The sequence below is a fragment of the Adiantum capillus-veneris genome, chromosome 13 (assembly GCF_014529385.1).
Source record: "Adiantum capillus-veneris isolate H3 chromosome 13, ASM1452938v2, whole genome shotgun sequence".
In the NCBI taxonomy this organism is placed as follows: domain Eukaryota; kingdom Viridiplantae; phylum Streptophyta; class Polypodiopsida; order Polypodiales; family Pteridaceae; genus Adiantum; species Adiantum capillus-veneris.
The window spans coordinates 552,451-577,989 of NC_140943.1; the positions used below are offsets into that span (position 1 = coordinate 552,451).

Here is a 25,539-nt window from a genome sequence, read left to right on the forward strand (position 1 = left end):
AGGACAGGATAGCATGATCAACTGCTACTCCAACGGGCCTAGTGCCCACCATGAAATCTTGAAAGAATGGAATGAGACCTGGCTGGGCCATAACATAATCCATTGTGCTGGCACCATGTCGGTGTGGAAAGCAAGTAAAACATCCAGCTGTCGAAAATCTTTGTAGGCCATTCAAGATGGCCAGTTAATGTGCGGTTCCCATATCTATCAAGTATCTGCCATATTCCGTGTATTCCTCATCTTGTGATAATCTGGATAGACCCATCTCTGTAACGTCCAGCTCCCTAAGCATTTCCTCGGAGGTATCATAAAATATTGTCTAGGGGTGGGCAGTCCCAGCAGTGAAATCCCCTAGTATGATAATGTCACGATCCTTAGAAAACTCCCATATGTCATTATCCAAAATAGCGAAGGGGGATTGTCCCCTAGGTGATGCATATACTGACGTACTAGGAGGAAAGTAACAGATAGCAATGTAAAGGTATTTTCCCGTCTCTGCCCTGAGCCTGAGCCACATGTAGTTTACAGTTGGGCTTTGGTCAGTCGGTCTTTGGTCTGGTCGGTTCACACTAGGGCAGAGACACGTGGCAGGGTGGTCTAGTGGACATCCTGCCCAGGTCACCACCACCACCCAGTGGGGATAGACTTAGATGATGTTCTTTATGAGCCGTTGGTGGCTCTTGATGACGGTAGATATGAGTAGTCGTTTTGGGCCAGTGGGATTATCTTGTACGTAGTCGTCTAGAGTGGGTCTTTACTCAGAGTAAGTCTTCACCATCCCAGCACATCTAAGCCTCGACACCCCCATTGTACTTGAGAGTCTTTGGCTGGAGCTGAGTGTGTTGCCACGCCAGAGTCTGTATCAGTCTTTGAGATAGTCGAGTCATATGTTCTGGTCTGTTGTTTTTTCTTTGCGAGCTCTGTTGACGTCTATTGTTTCCTTTCTGTTCAGTCTGTTTGAGGGAGATTCAGTCTGTTTGAGTGAGATTGTCACGCACATTGCACTGAGGACCACCCACTGTAGAGAGCACGACACGTTATCCGTGCTATAGGTGCTCTCATTTTGGCGATCACGGTGGGACCTCAAAGGAAGGCTCACTCTTGTGGGGATAAAATCGTGAAGCTAATTGGTTGTTACCTGGCTCTGCACACTTGCTTACACTGTGTAGATAGTCTGCAAGTCTGGTTTTGTCTCGCCCTAGTCCAAGTCCTGGTCCTCGTTCTAGTCCTCGTCCCTGGTCCTTGGTCTTTTATCCTGGTCTAGTCCTCGCCCTGGTCCAGTCCTCCTCGTCCTGCCAGCCAGGTGGTCTAGTCACTGGTCCTGGACTAGGTGGTCTAGCCACTATCCTCACTTGTTCTGTGTTAGACCTGTGCTGTTCACTGTTCACTACATGACACATACAAGGCGGTCAGTTGAGCGTCAAAGCGCACTTCTAAGCCCTCTGAAGCACTATAACAGAAGACGCCCGGTGGTATCTAGTAGAAGTCCATTAAACTCATCAACCTTACCTCCACATACGCCATCCCCCATTCCTTCTTCTCCCATTCCTTCATCCGGTTCCACATCTTCATCACCTTCTCTAGTAAAGCCTCTCCTATTCTGCTACAACAAGGGGCCATGTAGGCGTTGGCTAGCGTGTTGGCCAAGGTAAACATCAAGTTCCCCACCTTCAAAGGACTCTCCTCGGAAGATGCGGACGACCATGCACGGAGGTTCGTATCTCTCTGTAGAGGACGTGGTCTTAACAGGGAAGATTCTTATCTGGTACTTTTTCCATCCACCTTGGATGGCTTAGCAGACAAATGGTACAGCCAGTTTGCAGAGAATCATTTTGCAACTTGGGCAGACTTAAGACAACAGTTCTGTGCAGCTTTCAAGCCGGGCGACTACCAAGAGAAAGTGTTGGATGAGTTGGCCAACATGGTGCTCTAGCAAGAGGAGACTTTTGCGGAGCTTATGACCAAAACCAAGTCTCTGGTTGCCAAGCTTCCCGAGCAACCCGGTGAATTCATGGTGAAGAAGTGGGTGGAGAAGGCGCTTCCAAAAACCTCTCAGCAAAAACTCCGGAAGAGCCTCCGACCTGACGCCACTCTGGAGGAATTCATCGCAGCTGCTACTAGAATAGAGGGGGCTAGGAAGCTGTTCAACAACTCTCCTCACATAGATACTCCCTCTGTGTTCTCTGAAGGAAGCCCTGCTGATCCTTTGACTTCCTTGCGCAGGGAACTCGAAGCCCTCAAACTACAACTCGCCCTCCAAGAAAAGAAATTAATCTCTCTGAGACAAGAGAAACCATCGCACCTGGAGGCTTTCGATCAAATCAAGAGAGAACTAGAAGAGCTTCGGTCTCAGCAGGAGACCAAAGCTATGGTATGGTGCAGCTCTTGTCGCTCTCCTGGACATCCTCCATAGGACTGTCCCCTTTGGGCTTATTGGCACTTCTGCGAAAAATCTGGGCACGAAGATAAGGATTGTTACTATATCAAAGGATTGCGGCAAATACAACATAATCTAGGTCCTTCTCTCCAACAAGGGCTAGCACCTGCATCCAACATGGTCTCACCCTACGGCCATCAAAACCCGTTGCCTCCTTTGCTGACAACACCCCCTATGCAGCAAGGTATGCACAATAACTTTGCACCCCACAGCTTTTATCATGCCAGTACGCCCTCAGTTCCCCAAAGTTTCTACACCTCAGCCTCCAGCATCATGCAACAACAAGAGCAGCGACCACCTCGTCCCCCGTTTCGTCCGTCTAATAGGCCAATCCTATGCTACAGATGCGGTGAATATGGGCATTACCAAAGTAAGTGTCCTTTACCTGAAGGGTCTTCTCCTTGCAGACATTGTCCGGAGTCTAAGGACCACTACAGTAAAGATTGTCCCAAACAAAGGGCATCCTCATCTTCAGGCCCAAATCAAAATCAACAAGAGTTTACATTCCCGAAAATCAATCTGATCACAGTGAACACCACCCCTCAGCCAGCACCTGCTACACATACAGTTCAGCCACAACAAGCAGCAGAGCCTACTTGGGTGCTCACTCGAGCACAAAGAGCAGCCCGGGGTTTAAGTTTTCCAACGGGACCATCCGGTCCAACACTTCAGCAACCTGTTCAAAATGTCGCACCCGTAAGTGGTGCAAAGAATAGGCCAATCTCTATGCTTTCGGACATTGATGGAGCCTTCCTGGCAGCAGTAGGTGACTTGCAACAGGTCAAAGTTTCCGAGGAGACCCAGGTTGTAGAAGCTAGGCCCACATCGGAAGCAATCTTGAAGAACACCTTTCAGCAAGTGTCTCTTTATGAGATGCTCCGGCTAGATGCAACCTTTAGAAGTGACACCCTCTCAATAATTCAGTCTTTGTACCCTGGTACAGGGCCTAGTGGCGGGCACCTACCTGTGCAGCCCCTGGAGTCCTACATGATTTCATATCCAGCTGCTCCCCTCACCGACTATAAAAGTCCACGTCTTACTGTATCTATTCTTGGGCAGTCATTCTCAGGCGTGATAGTGGATGGTGGGTCTCGAATCAATCTAATGCCTGAATTTACCATGTCAGCCTTAGGTCTGCAGCCTACTCGCCGTGCTCCGTTCACTGTTACATTGGCAGACCAAAGGACAGTCTATCCTGTGGGCATAGTAGAGAAGGTGCCTTTGAAGGTACAAGACTTCACATTTAGCTTGGATTTTGTGGTGGTCAGTCTTCCTCAGGTGGAGGGAGGATTTCCTTTGCTGATTGGTAGACCATGGTTGTGGCATACTAAGGCACTTCATGATTGGGAAAACGACGCCATGTGGATACACACTCCCGGCTCCCAAATGCAACCAATCCGGCTTGAAGGAGGGATGGATCCAGTGGCTTAGCATAGCTCATTGTTAGTACAGTCCAACCCCGACCCTGAGCAGCCCATCCCACCTGATGGGTCTGACGAGGACCTGCTAGAGTGGTTGGAAGCTACCACTTCGATGCCATGCTACATGGTCTCTACTCAAAACTTACCTGTGCCGCCAGTAACACTTTCTCTTCAAAATCCTCAGGAGGACACAGATGTTTAAAGTCCTACAGCAAACAGTACAACAGTCGAAGAAGTGTGTCAACCCCAAATTCTCATGCTTCGAATGACCCGCCGATGGAAGCCCTCGGTTTTGGGGAACCTATAACACATCACCGAAGGGGGAAGAAATCTCCTCTGCATGCACTCGCCAAAGAATTTCCCTTTCCTGGAACATCTCCCAAGTCGGACCCCCTTCAAAAGCACTCTGTCATGTCGTCTGCATCTGAAGATTTACCCTTTGAGGAGCTCCCACAGGGATGGTTACAAGAAGAGTATGCAGAGTTTCCAATCGATCAAACACCTGCACATGATGTCTTGAAGCTCCAAGAGGCAGCTCACCTCTCATCTTCAGAAGCACCCTCTCCAACTACAACCCTAGACCCGGTCAGAGAAGTCAACGTGGGAGATCCTGACAACCCTCAACACATACTGTTAGCAACTTGGTTATGGGAGCATCCCGCATTACTTAATCAGGTAGTCTCTTTCATACACTCTTTTAAAGATGTTTTTGCTTGGTCCTCCAAGGATTTAGAGGGGATTCCACCAGAATTGGGTGTCCACACTATACCTCTGGTTGAAGGGGCTAAGCCTGTCAGAGGCCGAGCTTACAAGCAGGGATCATAGTAGCTGTGGAGCACTCTGAGTGGTTATCACCCATGGTGATAGCGCCTAAGAAGCAATCCAACAAAATCCGTGTGCGTCGATTACCGTGCTCTGAATAAGGTAACTATCCCAGATGGTTTCCCAACACCTTTCACTGAGCGTGTGGTCGAAGATGTAGCACGGCATGTATCATACAGTTTCATGGATGGGTTTAGTGGATACAATCAGTTGGGTATCCATCCAGGTGATCAGCTGAAAACGGCCTTTGTGACTCCCTGGGGTATTTTTATATACACTTGAATGTCTTTTGGGTTGAAAAATGCCTCACCTTCCTTCAATAGGGCGGTATATCTCATCTTTTGTCCTCTGCCTACGGATCATCTTCGCATCTTCATGGACGATTTTTCGACATTCTCAGGTGCTCAATGTTCAACCCTAGTGGAAAACCTAGAGGAACACCTCGATCAGCTCTCTGCTGTCTTCCTCAGGTGCAGAGAGGCACGCCTAAAGCTAAATCCTAACAACTGTCATTTTTTGGTTACTGAAGGCACACTTCTAAGCCATGTGGTGTCTGCTAAAGGTTTAGCGCCTAACCCAGAGAAGATTGTGGCAATCTTAAAGTTACCACCTCCCATCAACCCAAAAGGGGTACAGAGCTTTGTAGGCCACACAGGGTATCATCGCAGATTTATACGCATGTATGCACAGGTGGCTCAACCCCTCTGACCCGCCTAACCAGTGCTGCTGTTCCCTTTCAATGGTCAAAGGCAGAGGCTGAAGCTTTTGCATACCTTAAAAAACGCCTCATTGAAGCGCCTATCTTAGTAGCTCCCGATTGGTCTCTCACCTCTCATGTGCATACAGATGCCAATCAACTGGCTGTGGGTGCGGTGTTGACTCAACCCAGTAAGGAGTATAACCTGGATCGCCCTGTTCACTATGCAAGTCGCCTACTCACCAAGGCAGAGTGCAACTATAGCACGACAGAAAGGGGAGGTTTTGCTACTGTGTATGCTCTGCAAAAATTTCGGCACTACTTATTAGGGGTCCACTTCACCGTTATTACTGATCACCATGCCTTGCGATATCTGCTCAACAAGCCGCAGGTTGAAGGTAGAGTATGGCGATGGCTACTCTTATTTCAAGAGTTGGATTTCGAAGTGGTACTCAAGCCTGGCAAACATCATGTCCTTGCCGACCACCTTTCTCGCGTTCACACTGGTGAAGAAGCAACAGGAGGGGTTGCTGACGACTTTCCGGATAGCAGTCTCTTTAAGGTGGATACCACACCGGAATGGTACGGCGATGTTTTGCATCTGCTTTCTACTGGACTCTACCCAGAGAATGCTTCTCCTCTGCAGAAGAGACGCCTGTTGCTGAAGTCTAGGCCTTTTACTCTCATTGGGGGCCAGCTATACAAATCAGGGCAGGATGGTGTTCTGAGGCGGTGTGTCTCCCCTCATGGAGTCGAGTATATTTTAGAGGATGCCCATAGTGGCTCCATTGGTGCCATTACCCTGGCCATATTACTGCACAAAAGATTCTCCAGTGTGGCTTATGGTGGCCTTATATTTTCCGCGATGCAATTGCCTATGTAAAGGTATGTGATGTACGTTAGCGTTGTGGCCCTATACCAAGCAAACTGTCAAACCGTCCTCTGCAGGTCTCTATGGCATGGCAATCCTTTGAGAGATGGGGCATAGATTTTGTAGGCCCAATTACTCCCTCTGCCCAACCTTGCAATCGGAAGTATCTCTTGGTGGCTACCGACTATGCAACATAGTGGGCTGAGGTACTTGCAACAACGGACTGCAGTGGCACTACGGTAGCCAAGTTTCTCTACGAAAATATTTTGTGCAGGTTTGGATGTCCCTTGGAAATCACCAGTGACAGGGGTAGTCACTTTGTGAATGAAACAATTTCTACCTTGCTGGCCAACTGCAAGATTTTTCACAGAAAATCTTGTCCCTATTACCCTACATCAAAAGGGCAAGCAGAGAGCACTAATAATGTTCTGATGTCACTCCTGCGGAAAGCATGTCATCTTCATCCCTCGACTTGGGCTCAAGCTATCCACGTTACACTTTGGGCTTATCGAACTTCTTTCAAAGCCACAACCAATCACACCCCATTTCAATTGGCTTTCGGTTTAGAAGAGATAGCACCTTTCGAATTCAACTCAGGATCCCCACGAGTGGGGACTCTTCGTGCCAATGGAAATTTGGGGTCGGCATCTGTCTCTCGTCTTTTCCTTTTGGAGGAAACCCGAGGTTTGGCTTCACTGGCTCTAGAAGCAGAGCAGATTTATCGTAAAGCCTGGCATGATCGCCATCTCAGGAAGCCGCAAATAACGCAAGGAGCACTGGTCCTACTTTATCAGGCCAAGTTTCTGAAAAAAGCAAAGAAGTTGGTCCCAGCATGGCAAGGACCATATAAGGTGATGGAGATTCTACCCCACGGCGCTGTACAATTAGCCACTCTCGAAGGAGTTACGTTGCCTTTAGTCAATGGATCTCGGATCAAGTGCTATCATGCTTAAGAAGCCGCTCAAGGGTCTAGTGTTGAGCTTCGCCGACTCCTGAACCTTTAAATAGCTTCGGAATCACTATCTTCCACCTCTTGCTGTTCCGTTTTATCTTATCTCTTAGACCCTCTCCTTAGGCAGCTCTCCTTCTACAGACTGTTAAGCTCATAGATTTGATTCTGGACTTGGATCAACTCTATCCTTCACTCTCTCTGTCTTCACTCTTTGTCTTTCTTGGACATAACCTAATCTCCTCAATCTGACTAAGTTCCTTTTCTCAGATTTTGCTCTCAAGTTAAACTCAGTTCTTGGAGATGCATAAATGCTTTGAGTGGGGTATTTATGTAGGATGATACTTCGCGTTTTATCTGGAATTGCTGATTCTTTCTGGTACCTCGGTTTTATCAATGCTTTCTATTCTTTTGGTCTAGCTAAATCTTTAAGGTCTCTCGGATAGTTTCCGAAGCGTTAGAGCTACCTGTTTTTTTTTCTACCCTCAGATTGTCTCTCCTCTCAACCCCCTCCCCTAGCCCTAAACCTACCCATTACCTTCCTCTCCCTAGACCCTAGCCTCGCCCTAACCCTTCCCTTTCCCCTTTCCCTCGCCCTCGCCTAACTTTCCCATCTCCTCGCCCCTCGCCCCTAACGCTAGCTTTCCCCTCCCCCAGACCCCCTTACCTATGCCTCGCCAAATTCCCTCATCCTCTCGCCCTAGCCCCCTCACCGTCTCTCCCTAGCCTCCTCACCCTCTCTCCCTCGCCCTAGCCCTTTCCCCTCGCCCTCGCCCTAACCCTCCCTCTCCCTCGTCCTCTCTCCCTCGCCCTAGCCCTTTCCCCCTCGCCCTCGCCCCCCTCACCCTCTCGCCCTCGCCCTCATCCTCCCACCCCCTCGCCCTCTCCCATCCCCTCGCCCCTCCCCCTTTCACCCTCTCGCCCTCGCTCTCGCCCTTCCCCTCGCCCTCGTCCTCGCCCTTTCCCCCTCGCCCTCGCCCTCTGCCATCCCCTCGCCCCTCGACTTTCCCTCTCGTCCTCGCCTAAACCCTCCCACCCCCTCACCCTTTCCCCCTCGCCCTCACCCTCTCCCATCCCTTCGCCCTCGCCCTCCCCTTTTCCCTCGCCCTAGCCCCTTTCCATCCTCTCGCCCCTTGCCCCTGCCCTGTTCCTTGCCCCTAGCCCCTCGCCTTGGCCCACTCTCGGCCTTGGTCCTCGCCCTGCCCACTCTCGGCCTTGGTACTTGCCCGCCCTCAACCTTGGCTTGCGCAAAAGCAAAAAACCTAAAAAGCACCTTTTAAAAAACTGAAAAGCTACTTTAGCTTCAATTTAAAAGTAAACCAGTCTCCACTTCTTCATATCAGAAGCGCCAAGAGTCTTCACAGTTCCCAGCGCCAAGTGCCTCCGGTGCCTCCGAAGCTTCTGAGCACTGCTATACTCAAATTTCTCACTGGAAGTCCCCGCACAGTTTAGTAAGATGGTTTGTACTTGAAATAGGGAAAAGCATCTGCAATCAGAGGAAGAGTCCTTTGTATCTGGGGATAGCTCTGACAGTAAATCAGACTACACCTAGTTCAGAGCATATTTCAAAGGAATCTTCAGAGGAAGATTCACCACAGTCAGTCACTGCTGACAGAGTCACCACTCTCCAGGTGCCTCGCACGTCTGGTGCCCTCTCCAAGGTACCTTTAATAATGGTATATCATCTACAGGCTCCGAATCCAGTACTCAAGGATGTGTTCTCTCAGCAACAACTGATACACTTGGGTCTTCAAAATTTGGCTCAGACCGATTTGTCTGCCAATATCTCTACTGCCAAGCTATGTTCCCTCTTGCTTACTTTTCCAAAGCTGAATGATACTGCACTTACAGCGGAGGATATCGGACAGGCTATGGGAATATTGACTGTGCTGGCACCTCTGCCCGCAACAAAAACCTTCTTGAATCTCTCACCAGAAGAAACTGCAAATGCTTGTCAGGAACTTTTGCTGGACTCACATCCAGACTATCACAAGAGTCAGCAACTGTATTCAATGTTATAGTATTATTTTTTATTGCGAGCGCCTGAAAGAACAAGGGTTCCATCTTCTCCAGGTTCTCCAGCAATATGCGATGCTCTTTTTTGTCTCTACCACTGTCTGCCATACCCATTTCACAATTTGCTGTTTAAAGCGCTACAGGATAGGGCAAAGCGTTTTCGGACTCATCGTAAAGGCAAAGCGGAAAGGTTCAATTGCTATGCAGCGCCTATTATGTATTGGGTATTATAGATTATGCAGCAAAAGACAGATGCAAAAGTAGTTCTCACCCTTCAAGATGATCCAAAAGAGCAAGAACGTTCCAAAATGGCCAAAGGGAAAGGCATCTTGTGGAAGAGGGCAAAGGTACAAAACGATTCATTTGAGCAGCTGGCAACACTATCTTTCTCAGAATCAAAGGTCAAAATCTCGGACGTCCATACTACAACACCTGCAGAGCGTATGTCTACTCTTGTGGCCACCTCCACTTTCACACCACCTCTTGTGAGTAGTGTTGCAGTCACTAAAACACAACCTCCAGTTGTGTCGCCAGCACCACGTACTACTCTTACTGCTGGGGCACCGAAGGATATTGCAGGGGCATCTAGCTCTGGGGCGCCTACATTTGACAAGCATGACATGTATGATACTTTTGCGCCCCAGGCCGACAGACTTTTAGAGGCAGACGATTATCAATGTAGCCCTCTCATTGCAAGGTACCAACGGTATGCATCGCGCTTGCTATGACGATATGACAAGGAAAGTGCAAACGCATCTTCAACGAGCGATGGATAGGGACAATTTCATTGCTACAACTCAAGATCGCATAAGAATCTTAACTCAACAGGCAGTGGACCTCAAACATATTGTCCACACTCAGCAAAAACAATTAAAAGAGGCAAATGATATGACCGCAGCAGTTCAGGACCTCTCTCCGGTGGTACATACACTATGTCCTTGCGCAAAATACCAAGCTGTAGCCATTTCACAGGCAGTTCCAGCTACAGCTACAACTACAACCTTGGTTTCTCAGCAAGTTCCTACTATGGCAACACAGGTACCGACACAGACGGACGTTTCCAAAGCACATTCACGGGATTCTCAAACAGCAGAGAAAGCAGATCCTACCAAAATGGAGTCTAAACCAACAGGATCGGTCTCATCACAATTTCAGGGTGCCTCTATGGCCTCCCCGTCCCAGTCTCCATCCTTTCCTCAGCACATATACGGCTTCCCGGGATTCCAACAACCTGTTCCACCCTCGCAGCATGCGGAGTCTTTTCCTGGGATTCCACCAGCTTCACCTACTCACCCTCAACCGTCTCACATGACGCAGCCTGCTGCTCATGGGGTGGCTACTCCATACCCGATGTACCCTCCTCATGGCCACTACCCCTCACCGTACACTTGGCCTCCATCGCCTTACCCACCTTACTATCAACCTCCTCCACCTCCTCCTCCATCATCCGACCACCAACAGTAGATCGCCGATATTTCACTTCTTCAGTTCCACTCTTCGGGACAGGCAGCGGTCTTGTGGCGGGCAACCTGTAGCCTGCTACAGTGTCACTTTCACTTTCATATGACAGTAGTTTACAGTTGGGCTTTGGTCAGTTGGTCTTTGGTCTGGTCGGTTCACACTTGGGCAGACACGTGGCAAGGTGGTCTAGTGGACATCGTGGCCAAGTTACCACCGCCAGTGGGGATAGACTTAGATGATGTTCTTTATGAGCCGTTGGTGGCTCTTGATGACGGTAGATATGAGTAGTTGTTTTGGGACAGTGGGATTATCTTGTACGTAGTCGTCTAGAGTGGGTCTTTACACAGAGCACGTCTTCACCATCCCACCACATCTGAGGCTCGACACCCCCATTGTACCTGAGAGTCCTGGGCTGGAGCTGAGTGTGCTGCCACGCCAGAGTCTGTATCAGTCTTTGAGATAGTCGAGTCATATGTTCTGGTCTGCTGTGTTGTGTCTTTGCGAGCTCTGTTGACGTCTATTGTTTCCTTTCTGTTCGGTCTGTTTGAGGAAGATTCAGTCTGTTTGAGTGAGATTGTCACGCACATTGCACTGAGGACCACTCACTGTAGAGAGCATGACACATTATCCGCGCTACAATCAGTGCTTCATTTGTCAACAGATGGGCCATCTAGCAAAGGCTTGTCCATGGAGGAGGCCTAGACCTGCACCACAGCCTCAGCCCCAGTCTGCCAGGGCTAGCCTGCAGCCACAAACAGCCACAGAACGCACACATGCAGAGCCACCCTCCGAGCCTGGGGTTCGAGCGGAGGAGGGGTGGCAGCAGTAGGCCCGTGGTAGACGACGACAAGGGCCACAACGTCAGCCTGGCACTCAGAGTGGCCCTCAAGCGTCTTCTCAGCAGCAGTGGGTTCCCACGGGGAACCGCTTTGGTCCTCTTGAGCAGGAGGAGGTCCCTGCTCTAGCCCCCACCCCATCTTCACCCTCGACAGCCTCTCCCCCCTCAAAGTTCCCTCCCTCTGCCTCATCCTCCCCCCTGCCTTCTGCTCCCGTCGCCTCTTCACCTCGCCCCTCTACCTCTGTCGCCCCCTCCCGCCCCTCATCTCCACTGCTCCCCCTACCTCATTCTCCCCCCCCTCCTACTCCAGTTCCATAGTCGACCCAGGGGGCAGGGCCTTCGCCGGCGGCTAGGAGATCTCTTGGTAGCGCCTTTGCCACGAGTCGCCTAGCGAGAGAGGGTCAGCCTTTCTTACGGGCCATGCTATGTATACATTCATGAGGACTCCTGGATAGAGGAGGTTGCTTTACGCACGGCTCGCTCTGCTTGGGCTTGGGCTAGGCACTCACTGCAGTCACGCCTATCTAGAGGACGCTCGGATACCGATTACTCCCTAGCCAAGCCAGCCTCAAAGATAGCCTGTCTAGCTGCTGCGGCAACATCTGATCTCTCTCGCTCCCCATGAGGATCATCTCATGGAACGTGCAGGGACTAGGTGGGCCCCAGTTTCAGCGTCAGCGGGGCCCCACCCCTTCCTCTACGCGTAACATGTCCCCCAAGGTTTCCTACGCGTAGGAGGTAAAATTCTTTTCGTTAACGCGTAGGATGCCCCCTCCTCCTACGCGTAGGAGTGCTTGGTCGTGTTAGTGGTGGTTACGCTTTGGTGGCTTCTAGAGGGGCCTATGTGCCCCGCCGTCGGCACTATTTTGGTCTTTTTTTAAGATGAAGTGGAGGTGGTGAGGTTCAGAGTGGAAATCGGTTCCTTACCATTGGCAACTGTGTCCAAGATTTTTTTATATGTGAGGGTGGCTCCCTATAAAGCCTGACATATGTTACTTCTTTGTATCCAGGGTTTGTGGGCTCCCTGTATAAGCCCCTGAACAATTTATGTTTATCTGCGAGTGGCTCCCTGATTATCCATGTTGACTCTTGGAAATATTTTGGCCATGGTTCATGTCGAGCATGGTGCTCTTGGAGTTTTTCTTTTTATAACGTAATCTCTCACACCATGTGAGATTTGCCAAAAAAAAAAAAAAAGAGGAGCTTCAAGGATGTCAAAGAACACCATTTTTTGGTGAACATTTCTTAGCGAGAGTTGGTCCATCTCAAGTGAGCTTTTTTTCCCATAACAAACATGTCATGTTCTTTACTTTAACACATTTTATTTCATATGAATGGGACTTCTTGTCGCCTCCGACGGTGGTGTCAAACATGATTGTTATATGGAGGTGTGGATAAGTAAGTAATGTCAGTTTTGTAAACTCAAAAGTCAAAGTGCAAGCTCAACCCCCCATGGATATGCATAATCTCCATTAAATATGTTGAATCCAATGATTCAACATATTTGGGTCTAACGACGCGCCCATTAATTTATTAGCCTGCTATATTCGACGGCGAAATTTTCGGCAGAAGGAAAAGTACTGGTGGCTCCCTTTCCCACGCGCAATGCCTTGGCTGTGCAGTCGAGCCGAGCACATAGATCCTCGAGCACTGCGTTCAGTGGGTTGGTGTTCGTGGAGTGCAATTGCGTCTCAGCATCCTACGAGCACTGTCTTCAGTGGGGTGGTCTGCGTGGAGTAAAACCGCGTCTTAGCATCCCACGAGCCCGCTCTGTGTCTGCGCAGCTCGAGCAAGACCAAACCTAGGCATCTCTGATCCTCGTATCCCATGGAGAGTGGTCCAAAACCCTCTCTAAACAAGCAATGGAAGCGGCCTCGTATCTCGTAGTAGACGGGGCAGCGGCATGTGTAATGCAACGCTGTCACAGGCTCCATGTCACACAAGGGGCATGTCCTGGCCTCTGCTGGTACTCCGCTGTATCTCCTAGTCTCAATCCGTAGCTGGTGAGAAGATGTGCGTATCCGGCCAATAGCAGGTGGGTGTCCATGTATCTGGGTCTCGTCACAAAGACCGTCCTCCGTAAGCTGGAGAAGATGCTCTTTGTAGAAAGCCACCTTCGTGCCCAACTCCTGTGCTGGGTGTATCCATGTCCTCCTGGTCTCTAGCTGAGTCAAGTCTTGGCGGATGAGCTTGGTGATCTTTGACTGTGTAAGAGTGAGAGATGGTGCATCCAGTGAGTACTGGAAGGGTGGCAACCTGTCTATGTTGAACCCATGTGCCTAAAACCATGATGTCATCTCCCCATACCAGAATGCTATATCTCCAAACTGTCGAGAGGACTCAAGTGCAAGGCGGGCATATCTGTCTCTGGGAAGTTCCCACATGCGGTTATGAAGGAGACTAATCTGGTGAGCGCCTCAACCAGTAGTGGAGGGGCCACTAGCTCTGCTCGAATAATGGCACGTGGTACTGAAGCCTTGGCTCTAATGAGCTGCGAGATCATAGAGACAAGAGGTTTCTCCATGCTCCCCCATCCATTAGTGCGACCCGACCTCCCGTGATGATCCAATGAAGGTCCCCATATCTCAGCTCCAGAGAGCAATGCGGAAGCCACCAAAGTGTCAAAGAGCCAGAGCTTTGTCCGAGGCTCCTGAAACTGAACCTGTGAACACATCCTCTCCAATCTACCCAATGCTGCATGGGCTCTAGTCAATCTGGTCTCTATTGCTCTCCTCAGTGAAAAAGTAGGTCCGCTAAAAACCACTCCAAGGTAACTGTAAGCATCTGTATACCCCACCGTCTCTTGGCCATATGTGAATGTAGGTGCCGACCTCCTGATCCACTGTGGGGTGGTATTAAACACCATAACTTTGGTTTTACCAAGGTTGATAGACAAATCACTTTCGTGGGCAAACGTCCTATGCAGACCATCCGAGTGACGTTGTATTCCCTCTGGAGAGTCGGAGATCAACACAATATTATTAGGATATAACAATAGTGGAATCCATGTCCCTGCCAACTGCGCACCCCTATCACCATCTGTTAGGTGCAGCGGAATGAAAGTTGTATTTTCTCAAGATTAGTGATCTTTACTGCTTAAGGCTCCTTTTAATTCTTAGGGAAAGAGAGAGCTTTCCGTCTTGTAGAGTGCTATGGTCACGAACAAAGTGAGTGGATTATGCGTGTAAGTGAATGAGACTGAGGGAAGAGAGAGAAGAGATACGACACCGAGAGGTTTGTAAAACCCTCCTCCGAAGGCCCCACTCTCGTCGGCGAGAGTGGTCCATTCTTTGATTGCACAAAGGTGTACAATGCGTATGCAATGGACTATGCAACTTGGTCTATGCCGATGACGACGATGGTGACGACGACGACGATGACGATGACGATGACGATGGCTGAAATCTGAGATCTTCTAATCGCTGAATTTCGGGACTTTTTCGGTGGCTGAAAATGACTGTTTTGGCTGTGTTTTCTTGGCTGAAAAATGAGGTTTCTTAGGACTGAAAACTGATGGTCTTTACGGGCTGAATTTGCTACACTTTAGGTGAATAATGCCGGTCTTAATTTGCTGCTGAAATCCAAAAACGCCAAGGCTGAAATTGGTCCTTCTGTTGCCGGGGTTCTGCAAATGCAAAAACGCTAGGCTGATCTGCTGTGTCGTGATGATGCCGGGGCTGATCTGCTGTGCACAAATCGCCAAGGCTGATCTGATGCAAAAACGCTAGGTTGCTTTAGCCTTTTTCCCACCTCACGTCGATTGGCCGGCCGCTAAGTGCACGATCCGCTCTCAATGAGTTAAAAGAGACACAAGGGGAGGCTGGACAAGCCCTTCTTTCTTGGGATTCCTGTCACTCTTCAACAAAACACGATTAGGAATCGCCACGCCCAAGTAAACTTGGGTTCGTGCGATCACAAGTAGCAAAAAAATTCATGTGGTTCTTTCCTTGAGTAATGCAGAACACTTCCAAAGCTCTGATACCAATGTTAGGTGCTGCGGAATGAATGTTGTATTTTCTCAAGATTAGTGATCTTTACTGCTCAAGGTTCCTTTTAATTCTTAGGGAAAGAGAGAGATTTCCGTCTTGTAGAGTGCTGTGGTCACGAACAAAGTGAGTGGATTATGTGTGCAAGTGAATGAGACTAAGGGAAGGAGAGAGAAGAGATACGACACCGAGAGGTTTGTAAAACCCTCCTCCGAAGGCCCCACTCTCGTCGGCGAGAGTGGTCTATTCTTTGATTGCACAAAGGTGTACAATGCGTATGCAATGGACTATGCAACTTGGTCTATGCCGATGACGACGACGGTGACGACGACGACAATGACGATGACGACGACGACGACGGCTGAAATCTGAGATCTTCTAATCGCTGAATTTCGGGACTGTTTCGGTGGCTGAAAATGACTGTTTTGGCTGCCTTTTCTTGGCTGAAAAATGAGGTTTCTTAGGGCTGAAAACTGATGGTCTTTACGGGCTGAATTTGCTACACTTTAGGTGAATAATGCCGGTCTTAATTTGCTGCTGAAATCCAAAAAGGCAGGGGCTGAAATTGTTCCTTCTGTCGCCGGGGTTCTGCAAATGCAAAAACGCTAGGCTGATCTGCTGTGTCGTGATGATGCCGGGGCTGATCTGCTGTGCACAAATCGCCAAGGCTGATCTGATGCAAAAACGCTAGGTCTTCTGTGGAGAAAACGCCAGAGTAGTCGCGGGGGTTGGTCTTGTTGAGAAGTTGCCTGTTGAGCAAGGTGCTCCTACTGCCTCTTCTGCCATTTAGTGCTAACTTGGGTTTGCTTATATATTAACTTAGCAAAATTGCCCTACCTACTTTTGTTGGAAAGTCACTTAAAAATAATAAGTGAAAATACCAATAAATAGGAAAATAGGCTAAATGCACTGGAAAATTCCCCTAACTGATGCTAATGGATTCTGATGGGAATTCCGATGATCATGCTGTGTGCAACTAGAGGATATGCATCTATGCTAAGTGATTGGGCATGCACGGTCTATGAATAGACTCACAAAAGTGCCCGATCACTGCTAATCTAACTTGATCGGACTGACTGAACCCTGCTGTGGTGTAGCTTGTCCACGGACACATAGGGTTGGGATGTGTCATGTGACACCATCGCTCTCAATGTAGTCTGCAACCTCATCCACATACATACTGAATAGAGTAGGAGAGAGTGGGCAGCCCTGCTTCACCCCAATAGTGGAGTGAACCGGTGTAGATATACCCTCAGAGGTGCGTACATGCCCTACTACTGATCTGTACAATGCCATGATCCCCGAAATGAGCTCTGTGGGTACTCCCATCTCCTTTAATCTGCGCATCAATCTAGCTCTGGGTACTGTGTCAAAGGCTTTGCGGAAGTCCACAAAGCTACAATAAATCCGTCTCCGAAGAGATCTGCCGTGCTCAATGATGGCCTACAGTGTCAACATATGGTCAAGAGTAGAAAAGCCTCTCTTGAACCCTGCCTGCCAATTGCACGCATTCCTTGCCTCTCCGCCCATCTACTCAACTGCTACTCGAGAATGGATGCGTACAACCGTGTCGGTGTGTGTCCAATCATGATAGTGCGATAATTCCCAGGCTCCATAGCGTCTCCTGGCTTGAAGATATCTACAATCGTAGATAGGCTCCAAGTATCAGGCAAGCCCTCATACATGGCACGGTTAAACATGACTGCCAGAAGCTCTACTGGTAGATCTCTAGCATGCATGAAATGCTCAGCCACTAGGCCATCATGATCATATGCTTTCCCAGTCCTCATCCTGTCAATGAATTTCTTCACCATCTCAGCGGTGAAAAAAGCAGATGTGTGTGGGCATGGATCGGGAGGGTTGGAAAGGGACGGCTATCCAGGTACTGTGTACAAAGATGACTCGTACTGACCCCAGGTCTCTGTAGAGGTAATGGCCGGGGGGGGAGTGCTCATGAAAGAGCGCCCACGCCTCACGGGAGCCCTGACTCAAGGATAGCTGGTATAGATCCTGCTCTAGTCGAGCCAAAAATGCCCTCTTCTTCGGTCGCAGTAGGCATCGGAAGTCAATCTGTGACTGTCTGTGAATGATGTCCCCCAAAAGCACCTCCCTTTGAAGTCTAGCTCTAGTCTGGCGGCATTCCTCATCATACTAGCTCTTCTGAGGCATGCTCCCTAAACGGGTGTCTGCTCAGGGTGGGTGTGTGGGTATGCCTCTGCTGCTGCATCATGTAATGTCTGTGTCAGTATAGTAGTAAGCTCCTCCAGAGGTCGCCCTGGCTCCTCAATGCATAGGCGTCTGTAGATCCTGTCTATATATACAAAATCCGTCTCCCGCGTGAAGGTGTAGCAAGAAGGGACTACTACCTGTGGCCTGTGTGCTACACTGAACTGGAAGGGAGATGGTCAACGACACGAGCATGATCCACTGCCACCCCAACCGGTTTGGGCCCAACTGTGAGATCCTGGATACTAGAGATGAGACTTGGTTGTGCCATGACATAATCCACTGTGCTGGCTCCATGTCTGTGTGGAAAGCATGTGAAACCTCCCGCAACGGGAAATCTCTGTAGGCTATTCAAGATGGCCAACCCATGTGCAGTGCCCATGTCTATCAAGTGTCGCCCATACTCAGTATATTCCACATCCTGTGATAGTCTGGACAGGCCCGTCTCTACAACATTTAGCTCTCTTAGCATCTACTCTGAAGTATCGTAAAATACTATGTGGTGATGGGCCGTCCTAGCATTGAAGTCCGCCAGAATGATAATTTCATCGTCTCTAGAGAACTCCCATATGTCATCATTCAAAATAGAAAAGGGGGACTGTCCTCTGGGTGATGCATAGACTGACGTACTCGGGCGAAAGTAGCAAATAACAACGTAAAGATATCAACCTATCTCTGCTCTCAATCTCACCCACATGTACCTAGCTTGCTCATCCCTGCGAGCTATATGTATCGATGGCTGCAACTCCTCCCTTCAATAACACTGCCACTCCCCCTGAGCCCCATCCTCTGTGCTCTGATTGCGTCTCCCATCTGTATCCACTGATGTGAGGCATAGATTGCCCAGGGGCTTGCTGTGTCTCAGAGTAGAAGATGATGTCTCTTCAAGTAAAACTATCCATAAAAGCACCCATATTAAGATGCATAGATCCATTACAATTCTAGGCGGTCGACACCCGCAAGTAGTCAATCCATGGAATGGCGGTCTACTCTCAGGGAGAGAGGTACTTTGTGCAGGCACATGATGTGGAGATGCTTGCTGCGGAGTGGACAAGCACCATAGAGATCATAGGTCCGGAGAATGTTCTTTGTATGGTTGTAGATAGAGAGCCGTCAAATAGGGCAGCCGGGGTTATCATTGAGGGCATGTATCTCACTATCCATGTCACATTTTGCATGGCGCATTGCCTCAACAACTTCCTCAAGGACATAGGGAGCTTGTCATGGATTTCACCCACCATTAGTGACGCCAGTCAAATTGTGTCCTTTGTGCTCAACCATCAGAAAGTGCGCCACGAGTTCTCAAAGAGGAGCCACTTGTTCTTGCTCAAATATTTAGAGACAAGATTTGCATTCAATTTGCTTATGCTAGGCCGGTTGTCTACATGTGGCAGAGCCTTAAGGGGCCTCTTTCTCAGTGATGAGTTCCATGCCATGCCGGAGTCTACATCAACAACAGGGTTGAAATGCCGAGAATGGGCCGACGACGCCCCTTGGTGGGAGGAGGTGAAGACTCTTGACACCATGGTCAAGCTCGTTCTACACGTACTTCGAGCTGTGGATAGCTTGGAACCACGCATTGCCAAAGTCTACGAGGCCATGGATAGGATGATAGAGGCACTTGAGAAGCTTGTGCCTGACCCTATTCAGTATGCGGAGATTCATGGCTTGTGTGAATCCAGGTGGAATGCATACTACTCTCCACTTCATGCGGCGGCTTATGTGATTGATCCTGAGTTTCAGGGAAGACGTCAAGAGTCCGACAAGAAAGTGAGCAAAGGATGGCGGCTTGCATTGGAGCGCCTTGAGCCTAGCAGTTACATTAGGCGCAAGATTAGAGATGAGCTACTCAACTACAAGCAAAAGAAGAGCTCCTATGGATGTGTAGAAGCATAGGTTGATTGCAACAAGATTGACTCGGTTTTGTGGTGCGAGGACTATGGAGGAGATGGCCCACATTTGCAGCGCTTGGCCGATCGTGTCCTTAGCCAAGCATGTACCACTAGTTTCTTGGAGCAACTATGGAATGTGTACAGTCATTGCCTCTAAGAAGAAGAATCGCCTTGGGGTAGAGAGGACCAATAATTTGGTGTTTGTGAGCGCTAACTTGCGAATGCTTTCCAAGAGCGTCACACAACGCAGATCCCTTCACTGAGTGAGAGATGGCACAAGAGAATCCATCTACGGCCAAGACACTTTTGGAGGAGCTAGGGGAAGACCGCAAGTCTTCACATGTCGCTGACAACCTCGACTACAACAATGATGTGGAGATTCAGCAGGCGAGCACTTCCGGAGTTTGATGATCACTCTAGACTCTAGAGTCTAGAGTCTACTCCTCTACATAGCTCTTTACACTTTTGTTTAAACTTCAAAGTCTACCCCCTTTTACTTAGTCTTTTTATTATCCTTGTCATTGAGATGACACTGAAATTTGATTCATTTTGAGCCCTTGTGGCATGTACTTTTCATTTTGTATCCATCTTGATTCTCGTGCCATCGATGTTTTATTGGCACATTTGCCTCTATATAACTTATGTTCTTTGGTCTATTTAGTGTAAATTTGTGGTCAAAGTGATATCTATGTGTGTGGCATGTGTAGGTCAAAAAATGCCTAAAAAACTGTGTTTTTTTTTGCCGTTCGGACCGTGTCCCCGTTCCCTAACTTTTGCCGTCCCTGTCCCTGTCCTTGTCCCTGTCCCCGTCCTTGACCCTGTCCCCGTCCTTGACCCTGACCCCGACCCCGACCTACCGTTCCATGTTACTATGGCATAATGTATTACGAGATACGGGGTTGCGTCCAATGGCTATTTAGAGAGGGCTTTGGACCTTTCTCTATAGTCATGAGCCATGAGGACTAGAGATATCATGGACTGTATCTACTTGAGTTTGAGGAGCAGCTCACACCTATGATACTCTCATTGAGTGAGCGTTAGAGCTAGGGAGATCAAGACGCCCATGATTGAGGAGAGGAGCTTCACAGCATCGACGGAGATTACAACAGAGGATTTGAGCCATACTATCTCAACATCCAGAGTACATATGAGGATGGATTCATGACCCATTATATCACCCTCTTGTATTGGGCACCCATTGTATGAATTGTCACACATATCCCACACAATTACAGTTAGTAGTAATTCTAGATTCGTTTTAGTATCTCTTTTCTTGTACCCAGACATTGTAATTGTATCACATTCACGAGATTGTAACGGATTGGTCCCATTGGTCACTTTGGCCTTTTGAAGACGATAATATATCATTTCATTTTATTTCATCTCTCTCTCTCTCTCTCTCTCTCTCTCTCTCTCTTTGCAGTCCTTGAGTTGTATAGCCTGCACACTTTTCATCTCCACGTTGGCCGGCAGCCAGCTTGTGAACACCCCTGGGCGGTAGCACATTACAGAGGGTTCCAGAAAGAGTGCCCTTGATTGGAAGCAGGAGGAAGGGGAGGGAGTTCTTTTCTCCCTAGCATAGTACCCTCGTGGCAACAATAACATCACAATGAAGAGTAAGGGTACTCTTGTAACCTTTGCAACTGCTCTAAGGAACAACCCTTCGCCTGTCCCACTATGCACTAGCAAGCCATTGTCATGGGAGCTCTATTGGCTTCAAGAACTGAAGAATATACAAGGAGGACTTGCACTCAAAAGAGGCAGGGTTTAGTAAAAGAAGACCAGACGATGGTGGAATATCCGACAAAGCTGCAGGGATTTGAGGTAGATCGCAAGGGAAAAGAGCTACCTATGCTACAGGCAAAACATACCCCTACTGAAGACATATAAGAAGGCTTTAGAGAGATGCCACTTAAGTACTGTGGTAGCAAGCCTCTAAAGACTGCATGTCTCTTTGCTGCACTGAGGGACGTAGCACAGTTCCAATTCTGATCGCATCTGTGGGGTTCTTTCCTTAAGTTTGTTTACAAAAAAATCTGTGGGTTTTCCGAGAGAGAGAGAGAGAGAGAGAGAGAGGAACTTCTTTACATAGGTTCAAATGCCTATTTGTGATGGCTTTGAGGCCACTGCAAAGATACGGGAGATTGAAAGAGCCCAAAAGAAAAGGAACACGCCAATTGTTGCTATGACGGCTCATGCAATGATGGGAGATGGAGAGTATTGTATTGCAGCTGGCATGGATTATTACATCACCAAACCTTTGAATGCGAAGAAGCTACAAGAACTTCTGCAATATGTAGCCACCAGCTCGATCAATGTGTACAGTGTTGACAAACAACGTTGATGTCTATCTTTGTTTCAGATTTCGGCTCTTGTGGGGCATTTGCAAACAAATTCTCCCTTCCAAGAGGGGGCATGGAAATGTGCTGTGCATGACGCAGGCATGTAGTATTGGCAAATGCCTTGATCATTAACACAGGGTCAGCCCAATGTCGCGTTGACAAAAAACAGGGCTCCAGGAAAGTCTTCCTCATTATCTTATCCGGCTTGCTTCCTGCTGAGGGCATTGTAACATACAGAAAGCGCTCCATGCCCATCATTGTAAAAAAGTTCTCTGCCTTCATACGTCATTGCTGTAGCAAAGTTTTGTATAAAAGTTCATGGGACTGACAAGATTTGTTCCCACAGTTGAGTTCATTACTGCTGAAAAGTAAAAAAGATCATAAAGCTCATTACTGCACCCTCCGCAAAATAATGCTTCCAAGCATGTTATAGTGGGCCTATGCCGCAATGTCAGAACAGTGGAATTGCATGAAACTCCTCTCTCTCTTTCTCTCTTTCTCTGGTGTGTGGTGTGTGTGCGCGCGCGCTATTGCAAATGCTTTCTCAGAGCAAGTTGCGCTGTTTAGTTAACACTAAAACACGACTACCAAATCTAAGCACATCACCTTGTGATCGGGAACAAGAATAACGTCAGCGTGCCTTAGCGGCGAAGAATATACAAGGAGGACTTGCACTCAAAAGAGGCAGGGTTTAGTAAAAGAAGACCAGACGATGGTGGAATATCCGACAAAGCTGCAGGGATTTGAGGTAGATCGCAAGGGAAAAGAGCTACCTATGCTACAGGCAAAACATACCCCTACTGAAGACATATAAGAAGGCTTTAGAGAGATGCCACTTAAGTACTGTGGTAGCAAGCCTCTAAAGACTGCATGTCTCTTTGCTGCACTGAGGGACGTAGCACAGTTCCAATTCTGATCGCATCTGTGGGGTTCTTTCCTTAAGTTTGTTTACAAAAAAATCTGTGGGTTTTCCGAGAGAGAGAGAGAGAGAGAGAGAGAGAGGAACTTCTTTACATAGGTTCAAATGCCTATTTGTGATGGCTTTGAGGCCACTGCAAAGATACGGGAGATTGAAAGAGCCCAAAAGAAAAGGAACACGCCAATTGTTGCTATGACGGCTCATGCAATGATGGGAGATGGAGAGTATTGTATTGCAGCTGGCATGGATTATTACATCACCAAACCTTTGAATGCGAAGAAGCTACAAGAACTTCTGCAATATGTAGCCACCAGCTCGATCAATGTGTACAGTGTTGACAAACAACGTTGATGTCTATCTTTGTTTCAGATTTCGGCTCTTGTGGGGCATTTGCAAACAAATTCTCCCTTCCAAGAGGGGGCATGGAAATGTGCTGTGCATGACGCAGGCATGTAGTATTGGCAAATGCCTTGATCATTAACACAGGGTCAGCCCAATGTCGCGTTGACAAAAAACAGGGCTCCAGGAAAGTCTTCCTCATTATCTTATCCGGCTTGCTTCCTGCTGAGGGCATTGTAACATACAGAAAGCGCTCCATGCCCATCATTGTAAAAAAGTTCTCTGCCTTCATACGTCATTGCTGTAGCAAAGTTTTGTATAAAAGTTCATGGGACTGACAAGATTTGTTCCCACAGTTGAGTTCATTACTGCTGAAAAGTAAAAAAGATCATAAAGCTCATTACTGCACCCTCCGCAAAATAATGCTTCCAAGCATGTTATAGTGGGCCTATGCCGCAATGTCAGAACAGTGGAATTGCATGAAACTCCTCTCTCTCTTTCTCTCTTTCTCTGGTGTGTGGTGTGTGTGCGCGCGCGCTATTGCAAATGCTTTCTCAGAGCAAGTTGCGCTGTTTAGTTAACACTAAAACACGACTACCAAATCTAAGCACATCACCTTGTGATCGGGAACAAGAATAACGTCAGCGTGCCTTAGCGGCGAAGAATATACAAGGAGGACTTGCACTCAAAAGAGGCAGGGTTTAGTAAAAGAAGACCAGACGATGGTGGAATATCCGACAAAGCTGCAGGGATTTGAGGTAGATCGCAAGGGAAAAGAGCTACCTATGCTACAGGCAAAACATACCCCTACTGAAGACATATAAGAAGGCTTTAGAGAGATGCCACTTAAGTACTGTGGTAGCAAGCCTCTAAAGACTGCATGTCTCTTTGCTGCACTGAGGGACGTAGCACAGTTCCAATTCTGATCGCATCTGTGGGGTTCTTTCCTTAAGTTTGTTTACAAAAAAATCTGTGGGTTTTCCGAGAGAGAGAGAGAGAGAGAGAGAGAGGAACTTCTTTACATAGGTTCAAATGCCTATTTGTGATGGCTTTGAGGCCACTGCAAAGATACGGGAGATTGAAAGAGCCCAAAAGAAAAGGAACACGCCAATTGTTGCTATGACGGCTCATGCAATGATGGGAGATGGAGAGTATTGTATTGCAGCTGGCATGGATTATTACATCACCAAACCTTTGAATGCGAAGAAGCTACAAGAACTTCTGCAATATGTAGCCACCAGCTCGATCAATGTGTACAGTGTTGACAAACAACGTTGATGTCTATCTTTGTTTCAGATTTCGGCTCTTGTGGGGCATTTGCAAACAAATTCTCCCTTCCAAGAGGGGGCATGGAAATGTGCTGTGCATGACGCAGGCATGTAGTATTGGCAAATGCCTTGATCATTAACACAGGGTCAGCCCAATGTCGCGTTGACAAAAAACAGGGCTCCAGGAAAGTCTTCCTCATTATCTTATCCGGCTTGCTTCCTGCTGAGGGCATTGTAACATACAGAAAGCGCTCCATGCCCATCATTGTAAAAAAGTTCTCTGCCTTCATACGTCATTGCTGTAGCAAAGTTTTGTATAAAAGTTCATGGGACTGACAAGATTTGTTCCCACAGTTGAGTTCATTACTGCTGAAAAGTAAAAAAGATCATAAAGCTCATTACTGCACCCTCCGCAAAATAATGCTTCCAAGCATGTTATAGTGGGCCTATGCCGCAATGTCAGAACAGTGGAATTGCATGAAACTCCTCTCTCTCTTTCTCTCTTTCTCTGGTGTGTGGTGTGTGTGCGCGCGCGCTATTGCAAATGCTTTCTCAGAGCAAGTTGCGCTGTTTAGTTAACACTAAAACACGACTACCAAATCTAAGCACATCACCTTGTGATCGGGAACAAGAATAACGTCAGCGTGCCTTAGCGGCGTACAAGTGTGATAGTCATTGTGCAATTGCATGCCATTGGAAGTGAGGAAGAAATGAAATGGGACAGACATGCTTTGGACGTGTTGGCAGAGTCCGATGACTAAGAGGATGTCAGATGACAAAGACCATTGCTAGCACCAGTAGTGTGAAGGAAGGGTGTTCTGCCTTCTCACTATCTCATACGGGCATGGGCAGGAGGGGATCAATGGCCCACGCCCATTTCGGAGATCGGGTGCGATCTAAGCCGTCCGATGTTGTGTGTAAATTTGGAAAAATAGGTAAATTCGGGTTTAGCAAAACTTGTCCATGCCCGTGTGAGTCAGTGATGAGGAGTCTCCCCCGCTCTTTCGGACCCATATCATGAAGCAAAAGCCCCAAATTTGACATCTCAAAGGAGG

At 48.2% G+C, this 25,539-nt stretch overlaps 1 protein-coding gene across 2 annotated transcripts in view; it reads left to right on the plus strand.

Annotated features, from left to right (window-relative positions):
* LOC147443491 (uncharacterized) overlaps nt 1–24,967 on the plus strand; it is a 172,506-nt gene extending 147,539 nt beyond the window's left edge. For both annotated transcript variants that reach the window (XM_086526302.1, XM_086526303.1), the window contains exon 14: nt 21,709–24,967. In XM_086526302.1, the coding sequence (XP_086382428.1) occupies nt 21,709–21,960 (252 nt within the window). In that variant the 3' untranslated portion in view covers nt 21,961–24,967. The remainder of the gene's footprint in view (nt 1–21,708) is intronic.
* Nucleotides 24,968–25,539: the final 572 nt, after the last annotated feature.